This window comes from Centrocercus urophasianus, unplaced genomic scaffold, assembly GCF_019232065.1.
Source record: "Centrocercus urophasianus isolate 14NV4802_14NV808 unplaced genomic scaffold, USGS_Curo_1.0 seq_24, whole genome shotgun sequence".
Classification (NCBI taxonomy): domain Eukaryota; kingdom Metazoa; phylum Chordata; class Aves; order Galliformes; family Phasianidae; genus Centrocercus; species Centrocercus urophasianus.
In genome coordinates, this window is record NW_024884800.1 from 17,260,213 (window position 1) to 17,284,936 (window position 24,724).

The 24,724-nt window shown below is 48.3% G+C and overlaps 1 protein-coding gene across 1 annotated transcript in view; it reads right to left on the reverse strand.

Annotated features, from left to right (window-relative positions):
- The window catches only part of LOC122163836 (neuronal PAS domain-containing protein 2-like), a 46,684-nt gene extending 23,174 nt beyond the window's left edge, over positions 1-23,510 (reverse strand). The window contains exons 1-3 of the mRNA XM_042825358.1: positions 23,430-23,510; positions 2,314-2,405; positions 945-1,001 (exon numbers count right to left, since the gene is read on the reverse strand). Of these exons, the coding sequence (XP_042681292.1) occupies positions 945-976 (32 nt within the window). The 5' untranslated portion in view covers positions 977-1,001; positions 2,314-2,405; positions 23,430-23,510. The remainder of the gene's footprint in view (positions 1-944; positions 1,002-2,313; positions 2,406-23,429) is intronic.
- Positions 23,511-24,724: the final 1,214 nt, after the last annotated feature.

A 24,724-nucleotide genomic window follows, 5' to 3' on the forward strand; every position in this document is an offset into this window, starting at 1 on the left:
TACACGAAGGTGAAATTTCTCCGGTAAGAAAGTCCTGGCACCACACGTTGCCTTTTTGCCCACTCTTGCTTTGCACTTAGTATACAAGCACGTAAAGGTCAAAACAAGAAGGCTGCCTCCTCCCTGGATCTGTAATTGCAGAAGTAGCTTGTTGCCAGAGAACACTGTGCAGAGGCAACTTGACTGCAGAATAAAGTCAAGTACAAGCTCTACTATCTGATTTTGAAAATCTGCAGTAGCAGCAGCACGACTTATGAAATTGGGCATGTTAAGAGTCTGGCTGAGGAAACCACAGACTGGTTTTCAGCTTGCATTAATGCAATTTAAGAACGCTTTTATTAGAGTTTTATTAGGGAAGAAAGTAAATCCATTCAGTTTCTTCCAAAATGTTCTTTCCAAAGCTCATAGCTCAGATAATGCTATTTTCATACAACCCCTTCCAGCAGTCATTAATTTTCTTTACAAGCGTATTCATGACAATACATGCTCCTGTGCTCCCAACCGAGGGTGGTATGCAGCAAGCATTCCTGTTCACATTCAGGTTGGCATTCAGAGGTTCTCACACACAGCATTTGCAGCAGCCCTCTCTGTTTTGGCACTGCTATTTGATGAGTAATTAGAACAGAGCCAAGCTCCTCTGGCGGGAGACCAGCCCTACCCTGTGCTAAGCAGCACTGCCCCAGCTGAGGCCAACAAAATCACTGGGACGATAAACAGCTACAGGATAACATGAGATTCTGAGAGCAAGGTAATATAATCCAAGGAGCACTGAGCTTGAAAACGGTGACATAGTTACACTGTACGTGGTCTGCTGTGCATGGCCTGAAAACCACAGCATTTCGCCTCTGACATGAGTGTCCCAAGCACTTTTTCAAGCATCACACAACACAGCATTTACAGTTCTCCCCTGAGAGAACTTCCTTGCTCCGTGCATCCCCTCGTACCTCTTTGCCCTGTCCTTCTCATCTTCATCCATCAGTTCGTTTACACAACGCAGGGCTCTGGAAGGAAAGGACAGAAATACTTACTGAGACACACTGCCTGATCCTGCTGAGGATGTCACATCACGGAGCTTACTGGTTTGTGTCTTACGACCTCCTGGATGATTTTATCATCTACTTCCCCAGCCTCCTTTCCATTACTTAGTTTCTTGCTTATTCTGACCAAAGGTTTGAGGATTGAAACCCATATGCCCAAACTGGAAAAGAGTCAGCAGCCCCCAGGCTGCCCTTGGAGTCCCCCTGTGCAATGGCCCCAGTCCCAAGCAAGCCCAACTAGCACCTGATACAGCCAGAGGAATGCAAGGGATGGGGAGCCCAACCAGTGCCCTGCTTTCTGCCCAGCTTCTCCCAGCAAACGTCAGCTCAGTGTCTGGTCCAAGCAGCACTGTTTGGCCTGCCTGGGGGAGCCAGCTTGGCTGCTGAAGTTCATTGCAGTGCTTAAGGAGCACCTGAGATTTCTGTCCTGGTGCAAGGGCATAGGAGGAAGGAGGAAGCTGTGCTGATCCTCCACAGGATTAGTATTAGGCAACAGCAAGGTATGATCCAAGGGACAATATGAGACAGGTTCACCCGAAGTGCCCTGCAGCCATCGCCTGCTGTTGGCTCCACCACAACCCAGCTGTGTCCTACCATGGGGACTCACAGCCATCATTTCAAGCTAGAAACATTCCTCTGCTGGCATCACTCAGGGAATGGAAGGGAACGAGAGCCAGCCTCTCCAGGGCCTGCCTGCAAGCAGTCACCATGGGCTGCTGCCTGTGATGTATGCTAACTGCTCCTGCAGCACAGCAGGTGAGAACAGTTGGAGCCAATTCCCAGGGAGGATGTGGTACTCTCAAGACCCATGCAACGATGGCAAATTCAGCACAGTGACGGTGATCTCTTCACTGGGGGCTCGTTCTCACTGTCTCTGGTTGGTAAATCAAAATGAAACCATCCACAACCGAGAACATGCCAAAGATGCTGCTCGTGGTATCCAAAGGGCAGGAGACAAGAGGATGGAGTTGGGCTCTAAAGTCCAGTGACAGGACAAGGGGCAGAGTGCACAAACTGCTCATGGGAAGTTCCACACCAACATAAGGAAGAACTCCAGAGGACTCTTCCAACTCTTACAATTCTGTGATTCTGTGAAATATGATAGAAAGTCACCCTCCCTCTCCTGCGCTGGGGCCAGGCATCCCCTCCTTGCAGGAGACCTGGGTAGAGGACACTGTGTGACTTCTTCAGTCCCCAAATGTGAATGTACTCAATGTGGAGGGAGTGGTTCTCACTGCCTGAGTCATTGCAAGCTAACAGCCAAGTGAAACATTACCTGCTCTACTCCTCAGATTCATCAGTCCAGACTGACGGAGTGGGATTAGCTCTTCTTATCACCATGTAAATAGAGACAGAGAAAAATTAATCCTGGAAGGAAAAGCAAATCTAGTTAAAACAGAGTTGCAAACTAGACATAGCCTAAAGAGCAGCAATGACTGCAAGCTGAAGAAGTATGACGGCACAGACGAGAATCGTGCACGGGTGCGACCATGAGCACTCTGGGACCTGGTGCTGGGACCAGACCTGGGGCTTCTGGTTTGTCTGCATCTGTCAGCAGTCTCTGCTGCCCAAAACGTCACCAGGCCCAGCTGCTGCTGGGGGATCTGAGGTGCCATACCTGACAGCAGCGTCACCAACCAGAGCCAAATGTTGTGCTTCCAAATTTAACAAACTTTTAATGCCCCTGAAGCCCTACTTTGAGTCACAGCTTCATCATCACATCTGTTACTTTTAGACTGCTCGAGACATTGCAAAATGCTGACACCACCAACACTTGTAGCCACAGTGACCAAGCAAACACGCCTACATTTCTGATAACCCAAAGGAGAAGCAATAGCTTTCTCCCTTCTCAAAGACATGAAAGCACCTCAAAGGGAAAGGAGCCCAGGAAGACCCTGAAGAACCACTGTGCAATACACATAGCAGGCACTGGAGAGGGCAGAGGTAGAACTCACTGCTAACCACCAGGAGCCTGGCTAGTGGCATGAGGACAGGGCTTTGCAGGGAGCTTGGAACAACGGGCCAAACTCCTGCTCACGGCAGCTTAGAGAAATGATGCCAGTCTGTCTGCTTGGCTCAAGAAAACTGTGTGACAGGGGCTTATCCAGCACAGTGCAGATGTTACCTAGAAGGGGAAATGAAGCTCCTGACATAGCATTAGTATGAGAGTAATGCATAAACATTTCAAGTGTTTCAGCCATAAGAGATCCAGGAAACTGTGCAGCTGACACCAAGTCGTCACTTCCAGTTCAGAACACAAACTTCCAGGGAAAACCTTACACAACGGCTGGTATCCTCAGTGAGGCTGCAGCTGAGGACAACACCTACGTAATGAACTCAGGTACAGCAGCCCTACTCTGCCTTGTCTCATGGCAGCACTGTGCTGGTCATATCCTATTTCAAAAGCTCCTGTCCCAGTTCAAAAGGAACATGTGATCTTATTTGCTATCCTATTGACCCACATTACAATTGAAATTCCTATCTTGGCTGCTTCTCATGGTCAGTGCTATTTTTTCAAGATTATATCATTGTTTCTCCTCCAGAAGGATGACCCACATTGAAGTTTGTCTAACTCTTATTAAGTTCTAATATATACAGCTAAAAAGAATATTATTTTTAAAACAATGAGTTGTATCTTAAAAAACACCTGGATCTTCACTAACGGGTTTATTACAATTTTTCAGAAAACATTTTTCATACATAGGCCTAAGCACAGAATCATAGAATGGTTTGGGTTGGAAGGGACATTTAAGATTGTCTATTTCTACCCCCTGCTATAGACAGGGACACCTCCCTCTAGACCAGGTTGCTCACAGCACCATCCAGCCTGGCCTCAAATGCTTCCAGGGAGGGGGCATCCACAGTCTCCCTTCTGTGCAACCTGTTCCAACGTCTCACCACCCTCTCTGAAAAAACTGAGTCAAACAAAAGGATTTGTTCTGGGTTTCGAGCACAAAGCTCTGCCCAGAAACCTCTGCACTGTCTTTCCCATTGGCTGTCTGACAACTGAAAGCTGCTAGGAACCAGACGGGATCCAGCCAGTGACACCAAGCCTAAATGAGGAGCAGGGCTCCAGTTCCCTGGTCTCCAGCAGAGCTTCTGCTTCCCCCTGAGCGCAGCCAACGAAGGTGAGGGGCGATGAGCCTGCCCTGCATCTCTCCTGGGTGAACGATGTCCCCGGTCAGTGCCAGCCCAGGCTCAGACCAAATAAATGGTCACAAAAGAAGTCACAGGCTCAAATGCATGGAGAAGCTTTTTGCATGATGCAGCAGGATGGTGAGCTATAAAAAGTCTCAGCAGGAGACACCTAAGGACAAAATATTCTTAGCCGGATTAAGCACTTCAGAACTACATTTGGCTAAGTGCTTTTTGTCTTGTTATGAGCCAGTGCTAAATATAGTAACCAGAATACTTAAGAATAGTTTCATAAGGGTTGTGTACACCCCTCAGCAAGGTAGGGCACTTAGCACTACTGACAGCAGCGTGTCTGCATGCTAAGAGTATTTTAAATAGCTCCAGATAGAATCTCTTTGACCTTAACTGTATTAACCAGATCAAAATTTATTTATTGCCTCCTGAAAATCCTCTCCTGCAGCGCTGGGTGAGAAGGACTCCTGAACTCTCCAGACAGGTGAAGAGAGGACACCTGTAGTACTGCCAGCATCCTTTCCCGTGCTGCCTATGGCAGGTGATGCTCAGTACTGCCACCAAGAAATGCACATCCATCGTTGCATCCGTCCTATGAAGAGGGAAAAGATTTGTTCTTTCCTTGCACAGAGTGTCCCAAACAGCACTCAGAGCATTTTATGGACAAGCTATATTTTAGACTTATCAAATATCACCATATTTAAGGTTGTTGCCAGGATTACAGAAAGGGCAACGGAGTACAACAGCCTTAACAAGACAGTGGACTGCTCAGACTCACCCAAAAGCAGAAGGGCTGCTTTATCCTTTCTGCAATGCTGTGGCACAACTTTTTACTGAACAGGGAAAGGGAGAGATAATGCTTTTTAACTCTCTGTTTTGCAGAGTTGTTTGATTTCAGGTGCAATCTACAGCTGCAACATTTTGAGTAAAGAAAATGATTACTTATCAGGTAGCAGTAAAACATCATGCTACCTTCAGGATATCTCTTAAAGGAATATAGGACTAGTAAGAACTATGCCCTGAGGCCAACAGCTCATATGAATGCTTCAGTACAGCTTTAATATTAAAGGTTTTGCTACACCACTGGTGGCAAGATAGGAATTGAATGTGATGCTGCTGATTTCTGTGTGGTTGGGAGCTTTCATCAGTCACCTGAAACCAGCCCTGTATCAATTAAAAGTATTCTCTACGCAAAAAAGCTGGTTATGCTTTCATTCAAACTTTCTTAGAACTTTGCATTTGAGTGACGTACACCAGCTAGGGATTCTTCAAATCTATACCGTAAGAAGTATTTTAATTATGGAATTAATTATTCCCACAGATTTTACACTCAACAAATTCAGCAGAGAGCCCTCAATTACAAGCAGCAGCACTTAGTGGCACAATGTAGTCATAAATAAGAGAGATAATGCATTCTCCAGCAAGACGATTTATATGTCAATATGCCAATTCTTCCAGAGGCAACAGGAGGGCATGGCTGTGGCTGACAGCTAAGCAGCTGATTTAATTTTTAAAAGGCAGAATTTAACCTTTTCAGTAAAGTGTTACTGATTCAATTATAGGATGCTAATGTAAATGACATTTGGAAAACCAGTGAATGCCTCCGAATGTTTCTGGCTGCTCTGCACGAGGCAAGTGCTTGACAGAGATGCGGTGCTCTCGCACTGCCAGCCACTCTCCCATCACACCAGGGAATGCTGCAGCTTTCAGGGAACTGCACCTTTCTCAAAAATGGTTTCTCTCCACCTCCTTGTTCCTTATCTGTCATCTTTGTTCTTCCTGTTGCTTTCCTCCGTATCCTTGCTTCCCTTTTCTCTTAATATCGAATGCTGTGTGCTGTGTTGGGCCCATCACTGCAGTACAGACATGGAGGCACTGGAGAGTGTCCCGAGGATGGGCAGTGGAGCTGCTCTGGAGCACAAGTGTGACGGGGAGCGGCTGAGGGAGCTGGGATGGGTCAGTCTGGAGCAGAGGAGGCTCAGGGGAGATCTTAAAGCACAGCTCCCCGAAGGGAGGCTGTGGTGAGGTGGGGGTCGGCCCCTGCTCTTAACTTAACCATGATAGGATGAGTGGTAACGCTCCTAAGTTGCTCCAGGGGAGAGTTTGGTTGGACATTAGGAGAAATTCCTTCTCAGAAAGAGTGCTGAGGTATTGGCACAGGCTGCACAGAGAGGTGGTGGAGTCACCTTTCCTGGAGTTCAAGAAGATGGTGGGGCAGATGTGGCCCTGAGGGACGTGGATAGTGGGCACGGTGGGTGTGGGCTCTCGGCTGGATGAGACGACCTCAGTGGTCTTTGCCAGCCTTACTGACTCTGATTCAGAGGAGAACATCACGATGCCCTCAGTCCTGCCAAGCTGCCCAGCAGTGGGAGCCCCAGGTTTGCCCAGGCCTGAGGCACACACGCAGTTCCCCAGCTGCTCAGGGACTGCTGCCTCGGGGACCACGCCAGCGGGGAGCAGGCAGGCGTGTCCTCGGCCGGCTGTGCCACACGGTCCTTTCCTGCCAGACACCCAACCCTCGAATCTCCGCCACATCCTTCCATTTTCCACCCATGCCTATGTGGTCACCCGGCACCCCTGCAGAAACAGGAACAAGGGAGTGGCAGTGGATTTATGAGAGGACCAAAAATTAGGTGTCCTCTCCTGTTCATCTGTCAGCGGGGAACCTTTTCTGCCTGCCCCGTAACTGCAGCACCTTCCTGAGCTGCAGATACCCTTCCCTGCTGCACCGAGCTCTGCATTTACCTTGTTACCTGTGACAGATTTATGACTACGTTCATTATAGCAGCAACAGCTTCAGACAGAAGCTAAGAGAAGCCCAAAGAAAATGGATTACAGAAAACAATTACACCACAAAGAAGGCTGTATCAGAACAGTGTGATTCAGCACAAAAACGAAGCGAAATGAAAGATACGGGGAGGAACAATGCTGCTGCAGGTTTTCTCTTTATTTTTTTGGTTTTGTGCTTTTTTCTTAACTAGGATATGCTGTCTTCTGACAAAGGGAAAGGGAAGAGAGATTAAAAACATGAACAGACACTTGAAAAGAAGAGATGATTACTGGAACATCGTGTTCTCTAAGATTTCTGTCAGATCCTGGAGAAAATAGCCAGCCAACTTTGTTCTGTTCCAGCAATTTGCGAAGCCTGGAAGGCTAAAGATACAACTCCAGAGAAGATTATTTAAAAATCTCCAGGGTTTCTGTAACAAGAAGAGCATGCATTTAATTAATTCTATCAATTTGTCTAATAGCCTTTTAAGATTCTCAAAACACGGCCAAAGGCAGGAATGCCCGTTAGCCCCAACAGCACAAAACCACAATTCCACTGCCATTAGCAGGGGAGGATAAAAATGAGTATGCAAATAGCCTTTCTGCAGTCTTGGATGAGTACCTGTGTTTATCTGCAGTTACTACAGGAAAGGGGAATGTCTGGTGCACTAGAAAACACTGATCATGCATCTAACCTATAAATACGTCGCTAACACACCTGGCTCATTCAGGCACTGTACTTCCAGACCTGAACACTTAGAGCCAAATAATCCTCAAACAATAACACACAGGCAGTTCTCCCTGGTGTGGAACAGTGGCAAAGGCAGTTGTTCACGATGAATTCTCCAGCAGAAATTGAGACGTGTTCTCACATGACCGTTTCCAGGAAAGGCACATGGAGATCAAGATGCAGTAAGACTGAAATCTCACAACCAGAACTCTTTTGAACAGAATGTTCTCCAAAATTTCCAGAAAACACGTGATTTCTTAAAGTTCTGGTTTTGTTTTTGTTTGATCCTGACAGTGCAAGGGCCTGTGGGGATGCACAGACGCACAGACATATGGGGGTACTTCCATCATATTCACTTCTCTGTCAAATCACAGAAGGTAATGATTCTGTGTGTGTGGAGACCAACCAACAAATTTCAGCAATGATAAAAGCAGCTCCAACAAGCTAAAATCAACAAAAAAACAAAACAAAACACCAGCTTGATTCTGCAGCTTAAGCAAGATGGGCAACATCTGGTCATAGACCCGTAGCTCAGATTCTGGATACAGTCATAGTTTCATTCAGCATAGGTTCAGAGTAAACCATCTTGACACCTTTTCAGAAGAACCCAATGGTGTCTGGTAGCCAGGCAGTGCCAGACCTGTGCCCATGGTGGTTGTGCACAGCCCCACGCTGCTTGCTGGGCCAGGGCTCAACCTGCAGCAACCATCCTCACGACTGACAGAAGTCACAGCGTGCTTCTTGGGTTTGGTCTGTTTTGGCAGCTGTGTAAGTACTAAGGCCAACATGCCAAAGCTGTCCTTTTGGATGTGTTACCCTTAAATATCACTCAGATTTCCAGGCTGGATGGGGCTTTTGGCAACCTGGTCTGGTGGGAGGCGTCTATAGGCACCTATAGCAGGAGGGCTGGAACCAGATGATCTTAAAGATGCCCTCCAACCCAAACCATTCTATGATACTGTTTTCTTTACTATGGTTGAAACTAATCCCATGAAGTTTGCATGTCATTGAACTAACTTCTCTGAGGCCTTGTGCTCTCCCTGTGTGCAGAACAAATGCAATCAGTACACAGTAAAGGAAATCAGCAAACTGGTCAAGCTGAATACCTTCCCCTGTACTTCTGCCAGAAAGAGGCCAACCCCCAACAACGACCAGTTTGCCGAATGAGAATAGAACCATTCATGTACTTAGCTGTTCTCTTTTTCTGCTCAATACATTCTTTTGTTTTCATTTCTTTGTAGTTCTCAATCATATGTACAAAATGTGTTTCAAGTGATGGTGGATGGTACAGGTGAAGGGATGAGCATTTGGGCTTTGTGTTCACTTGTGCTGAATGTGAATGATGAAAAAATAACAGTGAGGGCTGAGGGCTGCTTGACTTGCAGAGTAACAGCAGAAGTCTTCTTAGAGGACAGGTGTGTGTCCATGATGTTCCAGGACAACACTCCCAGACTGCTCAGCTCTGGAGAGGTGAAAAATGGGCTGCAGGACATTCCTTCAAAGCCCATCTGCAGCAGACCTTGGAATCATAGAATCTTAGAATCACCAAGGTTGGAAAAGACTTCTAAGATCATCCGATCCAACTGCCCTCCTTCCACCGCTATTTCCCACTACCCCATGTCCCTCAGTACAACATCTAATAATTTCTTGAACAGTGAGTCCACGACCTCCCTGGGCAGCGTCTGACCACTCTTGGAGTTCTGACAGCTGCAGCAGTGAGGTACCATCCTGTCACTTGTGAAAGTAAGATGGATCTACCATCTCTTTGACAAGCAAACCTTAGGGTGCTGCCTCAGGAACAAACTAGGTGGTGCCAGATGAACAGTGGGAGACCTTGGAAATCTGGTTCTTGTGCAGCTCCCTGGGATTTTCTATTAACCATATCTACTTTTCTGATGCTATGCAGGTGGCTTGCTGCCATCCCCTTCCTCCTCTACTGCTTTTGCAGTGCAGTCTATAAACACAGTTATTACTGTTGTACAAGCAAGGAAACAAGGGCACACATTTCACTGCTGTCTCTTTTTAAGAGTGTACCAGTTTTGAGAAGTTGGATTTAAAACAGTAAGCATAGTTACAGCCTAATTTTCAGTAATGCTGAAACCTAGCACAAGTACCTACAAACAAGGCACATTTTGGAAAAGCTTGACCTAAATCATTGACCAAGGTCAGGCAGCAGAGTTAAGAAGTGAATCCAGATGTCCCGACGATTAGCCCTGTCTACTGGCGCTCAGTCAAACCTTCCCTCCTAAAAAAAGCTTCCTGAAGCATCAGGCTGCAGTCTTAGAATTCCCTTAAATATGCAGTACTGATAAGAACTGATTTTCAAATGAAATAGGGAAAAAAAGCCAGCACAACAGTTCATTATTTTTTCCTCAGGTGACTGCTGAGTGAGCAGTGGAAGGAGAGCTCACTGACCCCAAACTCCTTCCTGTTAAAATAAAAAATAAAAAAGAGATTCTTCTTCCCTTTTAAAACAACACGAAGAAAAAAAGTGTTTCTGCCTCCGTAATCCTAGACCTGAGTAATTTAATCTGCTCTCTGTTGCAATCTGTTTTTCATGTGCATCACCAGCCTGGAATTTCTGGAACTCAATACATAAGGAAGCTATTAAAAAAAAAAAAAAAAAGGAAATATTATGACAAAAGGATTAGAGATAGGTCTAAACTAGATTGAAAGCCTCCCTGCAGAAGAGGAGAATTCAGCTGCTGATCCAAACTTATTGACTTCAGCCCAGATCTCCAACTGAAGCACTGCCAAGGCTGGCATTTCCCAGTGCCAGCCCACCTCTCTGCTCCTCTTTGTGCAGAAGGAAGGAGAGAAGCCCTGGGGCCATGCAGTGCTCCAGCAGCAGGAGCGCAGCAGCACTCATCATCTGAGCAGCGGTACAGCCCTACGTGAGAAATCTGCGAGAAAATTATAAAGAGCTTTAGTAGTTTAAATTCAAAGTCTCGCATGCAAGCTTGCCTAGAGTTTTATCTACTTATCCATTAAATGAATATCAAAGGATTCGCTGCGGCTGAGCTAACTGACCTCATTTTATATCTTTGGCTTCACGCATCCGAGTTCAAGCCTAAGAAACTTCCTTCCCCTCTCAGTGTGTTCAGTTCCGCAGTGTTCCAGGTATAATGTGCATAAGTAAAAAGGAATTTAAACAAAGCGCTTACATTTCAAAATTTCATCTTATCCTCATTTGGCTCTGAGAATTTCAGCTGCTTCCCTGAAATGATCTGCTCACATCTGCTCTCCAGCTGAGCTGTGTTCATGCCCCACTGACCTTGCCGCTGCCATCGCTGTAATCTTGCGGCTGAGAATAACCAGCCACGCACCCCGACCCTGCAAGCGCCGAGAGCCTTTCCGAACAGAGGAGGTACAAAAGAACCGACTTTTATGTAAGAGGGAAAGAAGGAGTTCAGAGAAAAAGCTCACTCAGGTGAGTGATGGGAACCGCACGGCAGAGCAGCCCCGCCTGCCCCCTGGGGAAGGGGAACCGGAGGCGTCAGCATCTTGCAGGATTGTGCGCTGCAACGGCAGCTGGCAGATATTCTCCCAATGCAGAGTACAGCGGCACCGTTCACACTCATTGGATTCTATTTGCTGCCGTTCCTATCCAACCCCGGCTAATCCGATCAAGTTATTTCTTGGCCTGTGACTTAAAGCCGAGTAAGTAAACACTTTTCATAAGGTCTGAGCCCAATTGTTTCAAGTGTATGATTAAGCACTGGACATCAGCATTATTGTGAGAAAACTCATCTCGTTACTCAGAGTTTCCAAAACACCTTGTAGTAGTCTTGAAGCGGTAATTTTCCATCTATGTCTTACTTTCTGCATACAAATATGTAATACGGTTACAACGGGGTCCCAAAGACCAAGCACAGGTTTGTTCTTCAGCTAGCTTTAAGAGCAGCTCTTCTGAGCTGAGAATAGCTAATAACTGCCCCAGTTGGACTGCATGATGCAAAGCATCTTCCGAGACTATCAGACTTTCTCCTTGCTTACTGTGAAGAAGACAGACGGATATTAAACACAGGCAGTAACTGCATACTGTAATATACATACAAGTAATGCTCATTGGTAGTATCTGTTTTCAGTAAGACTAGAAGACTTATGAACCAGCAAAGCTGCTGATCCAACCGTAATTCCATTATGGTTACACCAAGGATGGATTTGAGTTCTTGAAGCCTATACATTTTTTTTGCAAGAAGAACTGCTGCCACATACGCTGCTGAAAGTGCTAATAATATAGCTGGCTTTCCTTCCTTCTTTAGAACAACCTCCACACCTTCTCTTTCTCTTCTCTGAGTCACACTTAACTTCATGTCCAACATTCTCCTGTGATGCATCTCGCCTGTGTCACTTCTGAGCCAGCTCCTCAAAAGGAGTAATTTGTTCTGAAAGCTTCAGGAATAAAGAATATTTAAACAATTAACCACAACCATATTCCTCATTCTGCAGAGTTCTGCAAATGTGCACTGGAAATTAAATGAGAAAGCAGGATTTTTGCCCTGAGAAAAAAAAGGAGAGGATACACATCAACATCTCTCTCTCTCTCTCTCTTCTTACTTGCTACCATTTTTAGACTACAAATATGACAGCCACTGGAGCACTTTAATACTGGGTCATTATTGTTACACATACAAAGACCCAAGTCCTCATTCTGTCATACAGATAAGATATTCACACACATTTTTTCCCTTGCAGTTTTTTTGCATGGCTGGCTGGATAATCATCCAAAATAACAAAATATGACTCAGCACGGCTGAATGTCCGCTTGGGTTTGGGGATTCTGTTGGAGGCCTTTTTCTTTAAGCTCTGTAAGACCAGAAAAGACGTGTCCCTCCCAGATGACGTCCAAGCAAAAAAAGATGTGAGTAAACACAGAGACTCTGGGGAGAGGAAGGGATCAAAAAGACACGTTCCTGCTGCTGACCCCTGAAGTGGCTTGATCTGACCCACGCTCCAGCCCTGATGCTACAGGAGGAGAGGCAGGGCGGCCACTGACGCTCTGACCCTGCCGGAGAGCACACAGTCCCTCATTACCTGCAGGCTGTCAGGAATTCCTCACCCCTGGCAGAGGAAGGATGTGGGACAGAGATTTAGAAACATCCTAAAATGATGAGAGACCATGAAATTAGCCATGTGTGTTTTTTCTGGGCAACAGAGTGCTCTATGTTGATTGCAACAATAGTGTGAGCATGCAGAACATTTTAAAATACGCTTTATTTCAAATCTGCATTGGTCTAGTATTAAGAATCCTCTTACTCTGAGTCCAAACCAGGACTCAAACACAAGCAGCAAGTAAAACGCATGGGTCCATTCCTCTAAGGGTAGCTCTCCTCTAGGCAGGAGCTAATGGCAGCAGCGGTGGGCAGTGCCCTCCTGCAGAGCATCCTGGCTGTGCGGGCAGGGCTGCAAAGGACAGTGGATCCACACCTTCAGACATGGGCGCTTCCTGGCTCTCAGGTTAGAGACCTGGCCAGCTGAAATGGCTGTGGCATCAGATGGCATCTCCCTGCAACAGACTGCAGTGTGCCGCAGAATGCAGGCCTTCATCTAGGAAGATCCGTTGGCACACCGCTCTGTGTAACGCCGGGGTGAAGGCAGCGGAGTCAGCTTGTGCCTTTCAGAATGACAACAGACACAAATCTGTTAGTCAGAGCTTCCCTGACTGAAGTACCCTAAGCCACATAGACCAGCAGGGTCCACACTGTGTTTTACACAATAAAGTCAGGCTGTCTGAGAAGATAAACATCAGAACCAGCTCATGGAGAGAAAGGTACTGCTGTGTAAGTGCCCACAAACCGTACGGGTTAAAGGGGATCTTGTTTCTGTCGAAGTCAGACTACGTAACACCACCAAGGCCAGCACGACCCCTGACAAAGACTTACGCAGTGGCATGAAGCCAGCTGCAGAAGTTAAACGTGTCCGTGACCTTTAGCTGGCAGTCCCAGTTTCCTCAGGATTTCACACTGTGCTGGAGAGGCAAATATCATCTGTACTCACAGCCTCCTTCTTGGTGCACTGCTGCCGTATATGTCTCCTACAAACCACGAGCCAGCTTCACAGTGGTTTAGACTAAACTCAAGTGGGGAAAACAATCAGTTAGGCAAAAAGAAAAACAACCTCCCTCCTTCCTTCTCGTCCTCTCAACAGCTCCTCTGCAAAAGGTCAGCAGTAAAACTCCCTGTAAGCACACAGAAACCAGCATCACGTCCTTCTTAGCATGAACGTTCCTTCCAGTTCCATTTATTTTTGTTGTCAATAAGTGAGAATTGACAACTGCTCATGAAATTAAAGCCGTACCCCTAATTACTGCTTAATTACCACCAGCAGCAGCGGCCACTCTCCCTGTCACAGCCCAGCACTGGTGCCAGCGATGTCTGGGTGCTTGGATGATCGCTGTCATGTTGACATGGAAACCTGTGCCACGACTGTGCAGAACATGCCAGTGGCAGAACATGCAGGCCCTGCACACAGCCAAGATGCCACGGCGACCCATGGACCCACACGGCTTCCTTCAAGAATGAAGTGTAAATGAATGAGAAATCAAGTGCAGTACCACAAAATGCTTCTGGTCAGTGGCGGAAGCTTGTTTACCACCGCTGTAGTAGCTGAGCTGCTGAATGAAATATTTACAACTATTCACACCATCAAATTCATTTTCCTTAGGAAATAACTGATTAGGTATCTCACATCTGCTCCTGACAATGATTTCAGCCTGTGCCTATCCATTTCTAGTCCTGACACGAATGCTAATGCTTTAGAAACAGCCATCCTTAATGGAAGGGCGATGACAGGCTATCCGACGCCAGTGACTCGGGCTGTGCTGGGGACAGCCTGCAGCGCCAGGTAAGGATGGCAGCACCAGCCCACAGTTCTCTCTAACCTTGTGACCTAGGGCTTCGGGAGCCTGTCAGGAGATAGAAGCTGGAGCAGAGCTTGATGTAGAATTATCTTGGGAATTATCTCCCTATAGCTGTCATAAGTTTTTTAATATCTCGCACCTGTTTGCTTCCTCTATGCAGAAGAGCAATCCTGCTCTGTCAGACTCCGGCATTGCACGTCCTCCTTCCAGCAACACCTCCTTATCAGTGCTCTCTTCTGACTGAAGATACTGCAAGTGTTGCAAGGCTAGGAGGAAAATCAGCTGCGAGTAAAGTTGACTCAGATGATTCCTTAATAAAACACGACATTTGTGTCAGAAAAGGCACCAAATTAAATGCCACACTTCTGCTGTTCTATGAGCAGCCTCTCAAAGCCGTGGCACTGTTAAAAACATAGGAAGAAAACTAATGCTTGGTTATTCTGATTTAATTAATCCAGCAATCCTCTTTTCCACAGTAAGTCCATCTCAAACACTTAAAAAATGGAGAAAAAGAAAGTATTTATTGGGGTGCCTCTAATGCTCTTCACTATTGGGTGCCATGCTCTTCACTATTGCAAAGACCTTCTTAAGTCAACTGCAGATCTCCTCAGTGCCACGGCAAAGATGCCAAAGACAAAACACAATTGGTATTACTTCTCCCTCTGGTACTGGGCAGTGCTTGTGCTGGCAGTCAGGTCAGAAGAAAACTTTCAGCAGCACCAATAATCGCTGCGGATTTTACTGCACAGTCAAGGAAGCAAATAAAAATAACGGAAGGAAATTTGCCTGCATTTGCTTGCAAAGGACCTTGAGGAGCTGTAGGTCAAACAAACAAAGTCTATGTATCTGTCTGAGCAGTAAACTCCGGAACAGTTAGAAATGCCTCATAAAAAGTACATTTCAAACACAATCTAAAGAAGATTAGACTGACAATTTATCTCTCCTAGGATTTCAAGACACTACAAATAAGCACTATGACTTCTACGTCAAGCAGTTCATCATCCAATTTATTCACTGATATATCTTCTCATTTGAACAACGCAAACTGGGCTATATTGGAAAATCCCAGAATAGCCTCTCGGTACAGCAGCTTTTGAAATAAGATTATTTATATTTGTAAAATTTTACTCCCTGTGCAATCAAATTCACATCATTCACACAATCGTTAACAACAACTTTTAAGATGCTATTCAAGCTGGATCACTTATTAATATTTATATGCTTTCCTTCAAAAATAAAAATAAAAACAAAAACATAGAACATTGTCATCCTCTTTTGAGTTAGTATTTGAGAGAAAACAGAGATTCTCCTCTTGTCACAACAGCCTACCATCAGCCATCAAATCAGCCAAAGACTTGAGATCTTAACTGCTCTACTAGCTGCAGTTCCAGCTAGGAATACACTCAAGAAATTCAGCTCTGTATTCTAAACTGTGCTCTGGGCAAGACGCAGTTCTGATCCAGCCTCATCTCTTCTTTCCAAATGGTTCAGTGCCAATTTTAGTCCATTGCGCTTCATCTTCTCCCATTTTTGGCATGGGATCTTTGTCCTGTATGGACAGTACACCTGGACTGCTGCAGTTACATTTCCTTTCCTATTCGACCCTCTTCTGGGATACTCTCCTTCCAAACTGAATAATTTCCAGAAAATAGAACACCAGAACTGCACACAGTCTCCTCACATAACAAAATTTTCAGCAAGGGTTCCTGAATTGCGCAAAAACTTTCCTGAGTCATGGACTTCTGCTCCATCCCCAGTGAGACACAGCAGAAGGACCAAGGCTCAGGTGATGAGGATGCCCCAGCTAAGAAAGGCAACAAGCTTTGTGCAGGCAGAATGAGAAGGACTGGCCCAGGGGCCAGCACACGTCCGCTCTGTACTGCACAGCTCCATATCACTGCTGCCCTGCAGGAGGCCAACCCGAGCTTCTGATAGAAAGAAAATAAAGTAGCTCAATTTTTCTGCGTTGACTCACTGTCTCCAGAAAATGACGAGACTCGGCTCCCTGCAATAAGCAAGACTGAACAGAAAACGTAGGTGTCAAGATTAGCACAAAGTGTTTGTTTTGTTAAAACTTCCTACTGTGTCCCTTCCAAAGGGGGCCAGCCCCAAATGAAGCTATTCCAATCATTGTGAGTGAAAAGCCAACCACTGGTACTCCTCTTTGACATACCCAGCAGCAGCGGAGCTGACCAAAGGCCCATCTTTTTGCCACACATCACTCACTTAATTAATACATCACTTAATAAAGTGTGATTAGAAACAATTTGATCAGAGTATTTCTAATTTACTGTAAGTCATGGATGCACACGCTGCACTTGGAGACGGGACAAACAGGTTTACAGCCAAACTTCCTCAGCGTGGCTGCCACCTCCCCAGCTATTACTGCCTGTCTAATTGCTGGTTGCTGCAACAAGCCAACACTGGGCCAAACACACAGCATCCTCCTTAACCCATAACGACGTACGTTGGGATTGGCACCTACTGCCCAGACAGAAGTGCGAGCTCAGCCCTGGCCTCCGTGGGGCCAGTCAGCTCAGCCCTTTCAGACACAGCCTCTGCCTTTGCTTAAAAGCCTTCTTAGAGTGCCGCCGTGTGTATGCAAAACAATTAATGCCAAGGGAGCTGTTATCAGCTCATCTATTGCTTATTTATTTCTCCAAAAAATGGTTCACCCAGCATGGTGCCTATGGTCAAAACTTTATGGTCCTGAAGCAAAGTGCCATGCTGAGCTGTGAGATGAAGTCAGATTAAAGTAGGCTGAGCCCAGAAGAGAACAAACCTTACTAATTTCTTTTACGCATGTGTGTACGCTTGTGTTTGTGGGTTGAACGGATGAAGCAAGAGAGGAGATTAGCATTTCTATGGATATGATTCCTGCCATTGCTACACACTTGAAAATCTTGCTTAGGCTTGGGCAGTTTGTAAACAAGAATAAATACACCTACAAATATCTCTGCATTTAGCTATTAGTCAATCAGTTAATCGACCGATGCCTGGCACCCAACAAAGCACCTCACACTGACTTATACATCACTTACAGGGCAGAGGGAACAATAATGGCGGGGAAAGAGAAGTCTGGACAAAGTGCCTGTTGAGTTGTCACGCTGCTGCGGGGACCAGAGGGGCCTGCCTAAATCCTAGCCTGGAGCCAGGGCTGAGGGCAGTGTGGATGGCAGCTGCTGACACCAACACTGTAGACCGAGCTCAGGGTGCTCAGGACCATGGGTGTCCCCTGCCTCTGTCAGGTGGCACAGCTGCCTCTGTCCCACCTGCTGTGCAGCGGGTAGCTGTTGGCCAAAGCCAGCTCCTGCATGGCTGCCCAGCAATCCCATCAGTACACGCCACCCCAGCTCCTCCCTGCCTCCTTCCCAAGGAAAGGTGCATTTTGCAGCGCTTTCTGGGAAAGTGTTACCATGGTTTTGGCTGAGATAGAGTTAATGTTCTTCGCAGAGGCTTGCATGATGCACTGTTTTGCATTTTTGATGAAAGTAGTGGTGATAACACACCAATGTTTCAGTTGTCACAGAGCAGCGCTTACACAGAGCCAAGGACACCCAGCTCCAACTGCTGCCCTGCCAGGAGAGGGAACAGAACCAGGACGGCTGACCCAGAACAGCCAAAGGGGTGTCCCGCACCAAACAGCATCATGCTGGGGTAAAGGGGGAGGATGGGGGGACATCCATAGCAAAGGGGTTGGTCTTCCCAATAAGCCATTATGCGTGATGGGTCCTGCTTTCCTGGAAGTGACTGAACATCTGCCTGCCCATGGAAGGGTGAATGAGCCCTCTGTTTTGCTTTGCTCGCATGCGTGGCTTTTGCTTTACCTAGGGAACTGTCTTTACCTCAACCCATGAGCTCTCACACCTTTACCTTCCCTATTCTCTGCCCATCCCACCTGGGAAGAGGGCATGCATGCTTGTGTGGTGCTGAGCTGCTGCTCTGCTAGAGCACAGCCAGTGTTTGGGGAGCCTCTCAGTTACCATAGCGCTGTGCTACAGCAATGTCGGCAAATTAATCAATTATACAATCGTGTTTGCTAAGAATACAAGGCACAGTCAGATGATCCAACGCATTTCAGCAGCTCCGTGCAGTTGGGTTAGCACACTTCCTCGTCTGCAATCTCCGTGTTATCCTCATCTGCACTGTCATTTTTCCATATTTCAATTTCTCTTAACAGGCAGCTTATCAGCTATGGGATCTCTGCTCCAGGCTAAGTCAAGCTGTTTTCCTTCTTGCTTTCCTGCTTGCTTTCTGTCTTTTAGTCTTCCCTTTCCTTTCTTTTTCTTGGAATATGAAAATGTAATAAAATGCACATTATTGTACATCGACTTTCCTATAACGGAACTGTCCCATTAAAAATACCAACTCATCCCTAATGGCCCACAACCTCCTATTTTTTTTGCACAATTTATAGTGTTTTTACAGCGCTCACTGTAAGTCCAGCTTTGCAACAAATTTTCGGAGCATCAGGTAGCAAGGGAGCAGCGAGGACATCAAGATCAGCTCTCCAGCCTCAGCAGTCAGAGCTGTTAGGGCTGACTTGACAGCATCTCCTCAGCCTTCAGCCAGGAGCCCCAGAACACGTCCTCACACCCTAAACAACAAAGTTACACCCCATGAGGAAGTTCACCCCACCTCCCAAGAACACAGCAGAAGCCGTGGTGCGTGGGGTCAGTGCAGCACTACCAACAAAGCCAGGTCCACTCTCCTTGCAACCTAACATTAAAAATACAAAAATAGCGGAGACCAAAGGACTAACTCTGCGAACTTAATTTCCTATCTCCAGGAACTCTCTCTGCAATTTAACTGTGTAATCTCCTTCATAAGATTATCAAGATCTATCTCAAAACCACCCTAATTGAAAGACCATTACACAACTTCAATTCTTACGTGGTTGGAAGCTTTCTTCGAATTTCCCATGCAAATTCACTCACAACCAACTTACAGAATTTAATCTTGTGTGGTTGCTAACTTTTGGCTTACACAGGTTTTCCACCTTCTTGCTATTGAGTCCCAGCTGTGCGTAAGAAGACTTATTGTAAACCGTCCCCTCATTTGTTCAATTGGCCGGAGCTAAACAAATTAAGCTGTTTACTCTCACGTCATACAATGGAGAGCTCGTTGGTGTGACCACACCTCTAGCCCTCCTACTGTTCTAACTTAACATTTTCTTGCCCTGGGTCTCCAGAGTTAAGCAAGATCCCATTGGGCTCCTGCAAGGGCAGCAGGAAGCTCTCGCACAGTGATAAAACCACCCTTCTGGAATCTCCCCGTGACTCTCCACCACAAATGGTGTCCCCGACAGCAGTGTCCCACCACCTGCTCAAGGCAGCCCTGGCCAGCCAGTGCCACGTGTCTCTCCATCCTGCTCCCGTCACAGCGAGCTCTGCTTCACACTGGAAATTCTTGTTGGTCCATATGTGCAAAACTTGACACTGCTTTGCACGCAGCGCTATTAAACGTCACGTCATTTCTATCACTCCAATCAACAAAGTCATCTGAATTCCTTTGACACGACAGCCTGGTGCTGTTCTGTACGGACCCCATCTTCCCAAGCTCCCCGTGCTCCCCCTCGCTGCAGGGCCCAAAGCAGCAGCGCTGTGTGCTCTCTCTGCCGGTGCCTCCCAGGCTCTGTGAGCACCACTCCCCATCCATACAGCTTTATTTAGATATAGCTGCCATACCTTCTGCTTGGTCATCTCCACCACTCAGCTCCTGCACTGAGCCACCGCTTTCATTTTATGCAACCGTGTCCTGTGGGGCATGGTATCAAGTGCTTGGCTCTACATAAATCACATTCCTGCATTACCCCACCTAAGAAATCTGTTATATAAGAAAGATGTTAGATTAGTCTGCCACAATTCATCTTTGATGAAATCTCACTGCAATTTCTTCTTCTTCCTCATTATTTCCATGTCTAATTATTCTTTCCTACAAAATATGTCATGAGACACCATGTACTGCTGCATTCAGGCCAGCACGCCTAGCATTCCCTGCATCACTTTTCTATTTCTTAGCCGAAATGGGACTGTGAGTACAGGATGCAAACACTTCCCATCTCTGCAGCTGAGGAGCCCCAGGACAGCCTTGCTGTAAGCCTGGTGCACTGCTTTTAGTTTCCCAAAACCAAGATCACTGGGACTCCTTCCTTTATCTCACCAAGACATTTCAGTTTTTCTTAGTTTGGTTTGGTTTGATTTGTGGGGTGTTTTTTTTTTTGTCGTCGTCGTTTTTGTTTTGTTTTTAACTTTGCCTCAAACAGCTGCTGGTCTCCTACAGCTTTGTTGAACACCACACTCTGCTCCAGATCCTACAGGAGGCCCCGCTTTCATGCACAGGTTGTGTCATTATACACAGACACAAGTTCTCCTTTCAGTTTGGGCATGGTTTATTTCAGTTCTGCCTAAGCTGACAAAAGACAGGTTTTGGTTAAACCAAAATAAGTTCATATACACCAAAATAAGAACACCCATGCGTGAGGTCACATCAGGTTAATCAAATCACTTTAAAAATGGACTTCAGGTCAACTGATGTAATCTCTCTGTGTAGGCAAGGCCAAAGCCAATAATGGAACATGAAGTAGGTTGAGTTCCCTCATTAATTGCACGTGCCCCTGTGTTCTGACCAAACCCGACGGCTCTGAGGTGGCAGGGCTTGCTGCAGACACAGCTGGCACGGGGCTTTGCCACCACCTGGGGCTCAGTGCAGCACTGCAGGGCTTGGGGGACCTTGGTGACAAAGCTCTGTTGGCTGGCTCGGCACAAGGCCACGGGCTGCACACAAACAGAAACAGCAGAGAAACAAGGAAACAGGAGGTGTGTAAGGAAAACACAGTTGGATCACCTTAATAATACCAGCAGTACTGTTCCACATGATTTGCATTTTACTGCTTTGGTTAAAGATGTTATTCCCTAGGAGTCCCTAACTACCCCAGCACAAGCTGGATTCAGCATTCTCATACAGGCACACAGCTCATTCCTCCAGTTCAGAAGGAGCACGCCATGTCAGCGTTAAACCCTTTGTATCATTCTTGGGCAGTTGCATAATTCAGGACAAAACAATGCAACTTGTGTGCATAGACAAGCCCTGCTTCCAAACTGTGGACATGGCACCATTTTCTGACATTACTGATGAGCAGAAGTTGGAATTGACAGCAGTATCTCTGAAATCTAATGCTGCTTCCAGCACGATGCGACTTTAATTAAGACCTACCCACTCGCTACTTTCAGTGCTTAACCTTGAGCTGTTTTTGAGTACTCAACAAGTGAAATGATTTGAGATATAAATGGAGTGGCGAAGAAACAGGAACCATTGCAGGCCTTTCTGCCCGGAAGTTTGTAGTTTAGCAAAAAAACACTCAAACCAATCCTACTTTTTTTTCTAGATCAAATCATTCTAAGCCACTGCTCTGAACGAACAGAAGGGCAGAAATAACCACTCTTACAGCCATTTACTTTTTCCTATAACATCATCCAGAAAAACTTTCAAGACTCAGCAGTGAGCACAAGGTCAGCCCAGGAGGTACCAATGCCTTCCACTCATACAGCCTCCCCACCTGGCTTCCCCACAAACCTCCCCTCTGTGCCACGGGCCAGCACTTGGGCAGCCCTGCAGCCTCGCCACGCTCCCAGCGCTCAGGATGCTCTGCTCCTCCGCACCACATCACCAACCAACACGCTGATCTGCTCCAATCAGTGCACAACAGAAGTCTCCTCTTGGTTTTGGAATGTATTTTCCAGAAAACCAGAAACCTAAATGCTTTTTTTTTCCAAGCAGATAACTACAGCAAGGAGCTGCAGCTCGGGAAGTGTATAGAAATTGAACAGATTCTCCAACAAAACGGTACACGGCGTTGCACTATACTGAGAACACGAGGTTCACACTGCATCCTCATGAAGCAGCACTCGTAGGACCGACTTATGAAGACCGCACAAGCCACAAACGCTGCTCCTTTAAGGCAAGTTCCCGTATCCACATGTTGAGGATGGGTGAGCAGCGATCCAGCAAATTAAGGACACAGGGGAGCCGTCGTTCTGCTAGAAGCAAAGCGGCTCTTCGCGCACCGAACAGCGCACGCCGCCAGCTCCGACAGCCCCGCCGCTCTCCCGGCACACGGGGCAGCCCTTGCTGGGCACAGCTCTGCCCGCGGGGCACCTGAGCGGCTCTGGCCGCGGCCGCTGCATCCTCACGGGCTCAGCCCCTCCGCAGAGGCACCCGACGGAGGGCTCGGCGCAGGCTGGCTGTTCTCCACCGCGCACCCTGAGCGGGGCGGACCGGCTCCGCTCCCGGCCCAGCGCCGGCCGCCTGTGGAATTACCTCTCGCAAAGCCAATTCGTGGGCGAACCGCACGAGGAGCTCTCAAATCCCCCCGAATTTCTGCTTCTCGCGGAAACATTTCGTAAAACCGAGTGCTCCCACGGCCCCCGTGAGAAGAGTAACTTTTCAACCTGGCTTTTGCGTTCTACGGTTAGGCGCGAGATTCAGTTCGGAGCCGTTCTTCAGCGTATTTTCAGAAAAACGCGTTTCCAAACTGACCGAAATTTACGGCAGAACGAGGAAACTCCGATGGAGCCCACGGCAGCCTGCAGCGAACGGACTCCCGCCGGCAGGACGGCGCAGCCCGCATCCCCACCGGCTCCCCGCATCCCCACCGGCTCCCCGCACCCTCGCCCCTCCCGCTGCAGCCCCAGCCCCGCGCCGCTTTTTGGGAACGCGACACGACTTCGGCGGTAAGTTGCCGCTGGATATCTCCCATCTCCCCGAAACTTCTCCGGGACCGCCGGGGGGTGTCGGACGAGGGCAGAGCAGAGCGGGGCTCCCCCGCAGGGGCTCGGGGACCCTCCGCCCTCGCCGACGCTCGGCGGTCCCGCAGGGTACGTACCGTCCGGGAGGAGGACGCGCGTTCCGGAGCCGCTCTCAGTGCCATGCCCGGCCCCGGCGCGTCGCCCCCGCTGCCTCGAGGGTCACCGCCCGGCCCGGGGCGCCGCTGCCAGCGGGACGCACGGCATGGGGCGGCCGGGGGGCGGCGGGGCGCGGGGCGGTGCGAGCTGCCGGCGCGCTGCGGCGGGACTCGGGGAAGAGGCCGGTGGCGGCGGCCGGTTGTGTAACGCGGCGGCGGGCAGAGCCCGGCCTCCCGGCACTGCACAGGCGCGCTCCTCCTCCCGCCCCGCTGCCACCGGCGGCCGCCCGCACCGCCACCCGCGGAGCCCGGCTCCGCCCCGCACTCACGGGACGGCACGGGACGGGGCAGCGCGCAGGAGGAGCGCGGCCCGCGTGGGGCCGGCGGAAAGTGGGTCAGTGCCGCCCGGTGGGGCTGAGGTACGGCGTGGCCGCAGCCCGGCACGCACTGCCCGCGGGACCCACGGGGAACGCACCGGGGCGCTCCGGCCGCCGAGCCCCTCTGGGCGCCGCAGCGCTCCGCCTTCTCCAGCCGGCTTTCGGCACCGAGTCCATGCCCCAAACAAGCTGCTCTTTGACGTGATTAGTCATTCCGCACCATGAGTCACTGATTTAACATTTGCCGCTTCCTTCCTCATAGGACTGCTTTTTTCCTTCCCTTTCTCCGCCGTGAATCTCTCCCCTCCTCCCAGGACCAGGGGCGGCTCGTGGCCCCGTCCCGCTCCCGCAACATCCCGTGCGACGGCGGGGGCATCGGGCCGGGGCGCTGCGGCCGCTTCCCTCTCGTTCCTTCGAGTAACGCTAATGGACGGGACTTCAATGCCGCTTCTCTTTGCTCTGGGAGCACCTGAAGCGTTGCCACGAAGGCTGAAGGCATCGCTAGGGTCCCAGAGTTACGCCCCACCCGCTGCGGGCATCTGCGTCGTATAAGCCCCCTCCAAGGCAGAACGCTCACACCAACAGGTCGGCTTTTGCTACCTTTCAGCCGCATCGTTGCGGTGCTGCAGACCCGGGCGTTGCTGCCTGCTGTGATGCCCACGACGGTACTCGATTCCCAGCTCAGGGCTCCTGCTCTGCACTGCTCCATCCCCCTGGCACAGCTCTGGGGGCAGAACGGAACCCAAAGGAGGCTCTGGACAATGGACTTTGCTACAGGAAACCTAATGCCACCACAGAAAGGGAAGTGATGTTACAGCGATAACCCTGAGGAGCATCTGCTGTTATTGATGAGGGCAAGGCAGTGGGTACCTCTGCATTCAGTTATTATTTCTGCTCTTT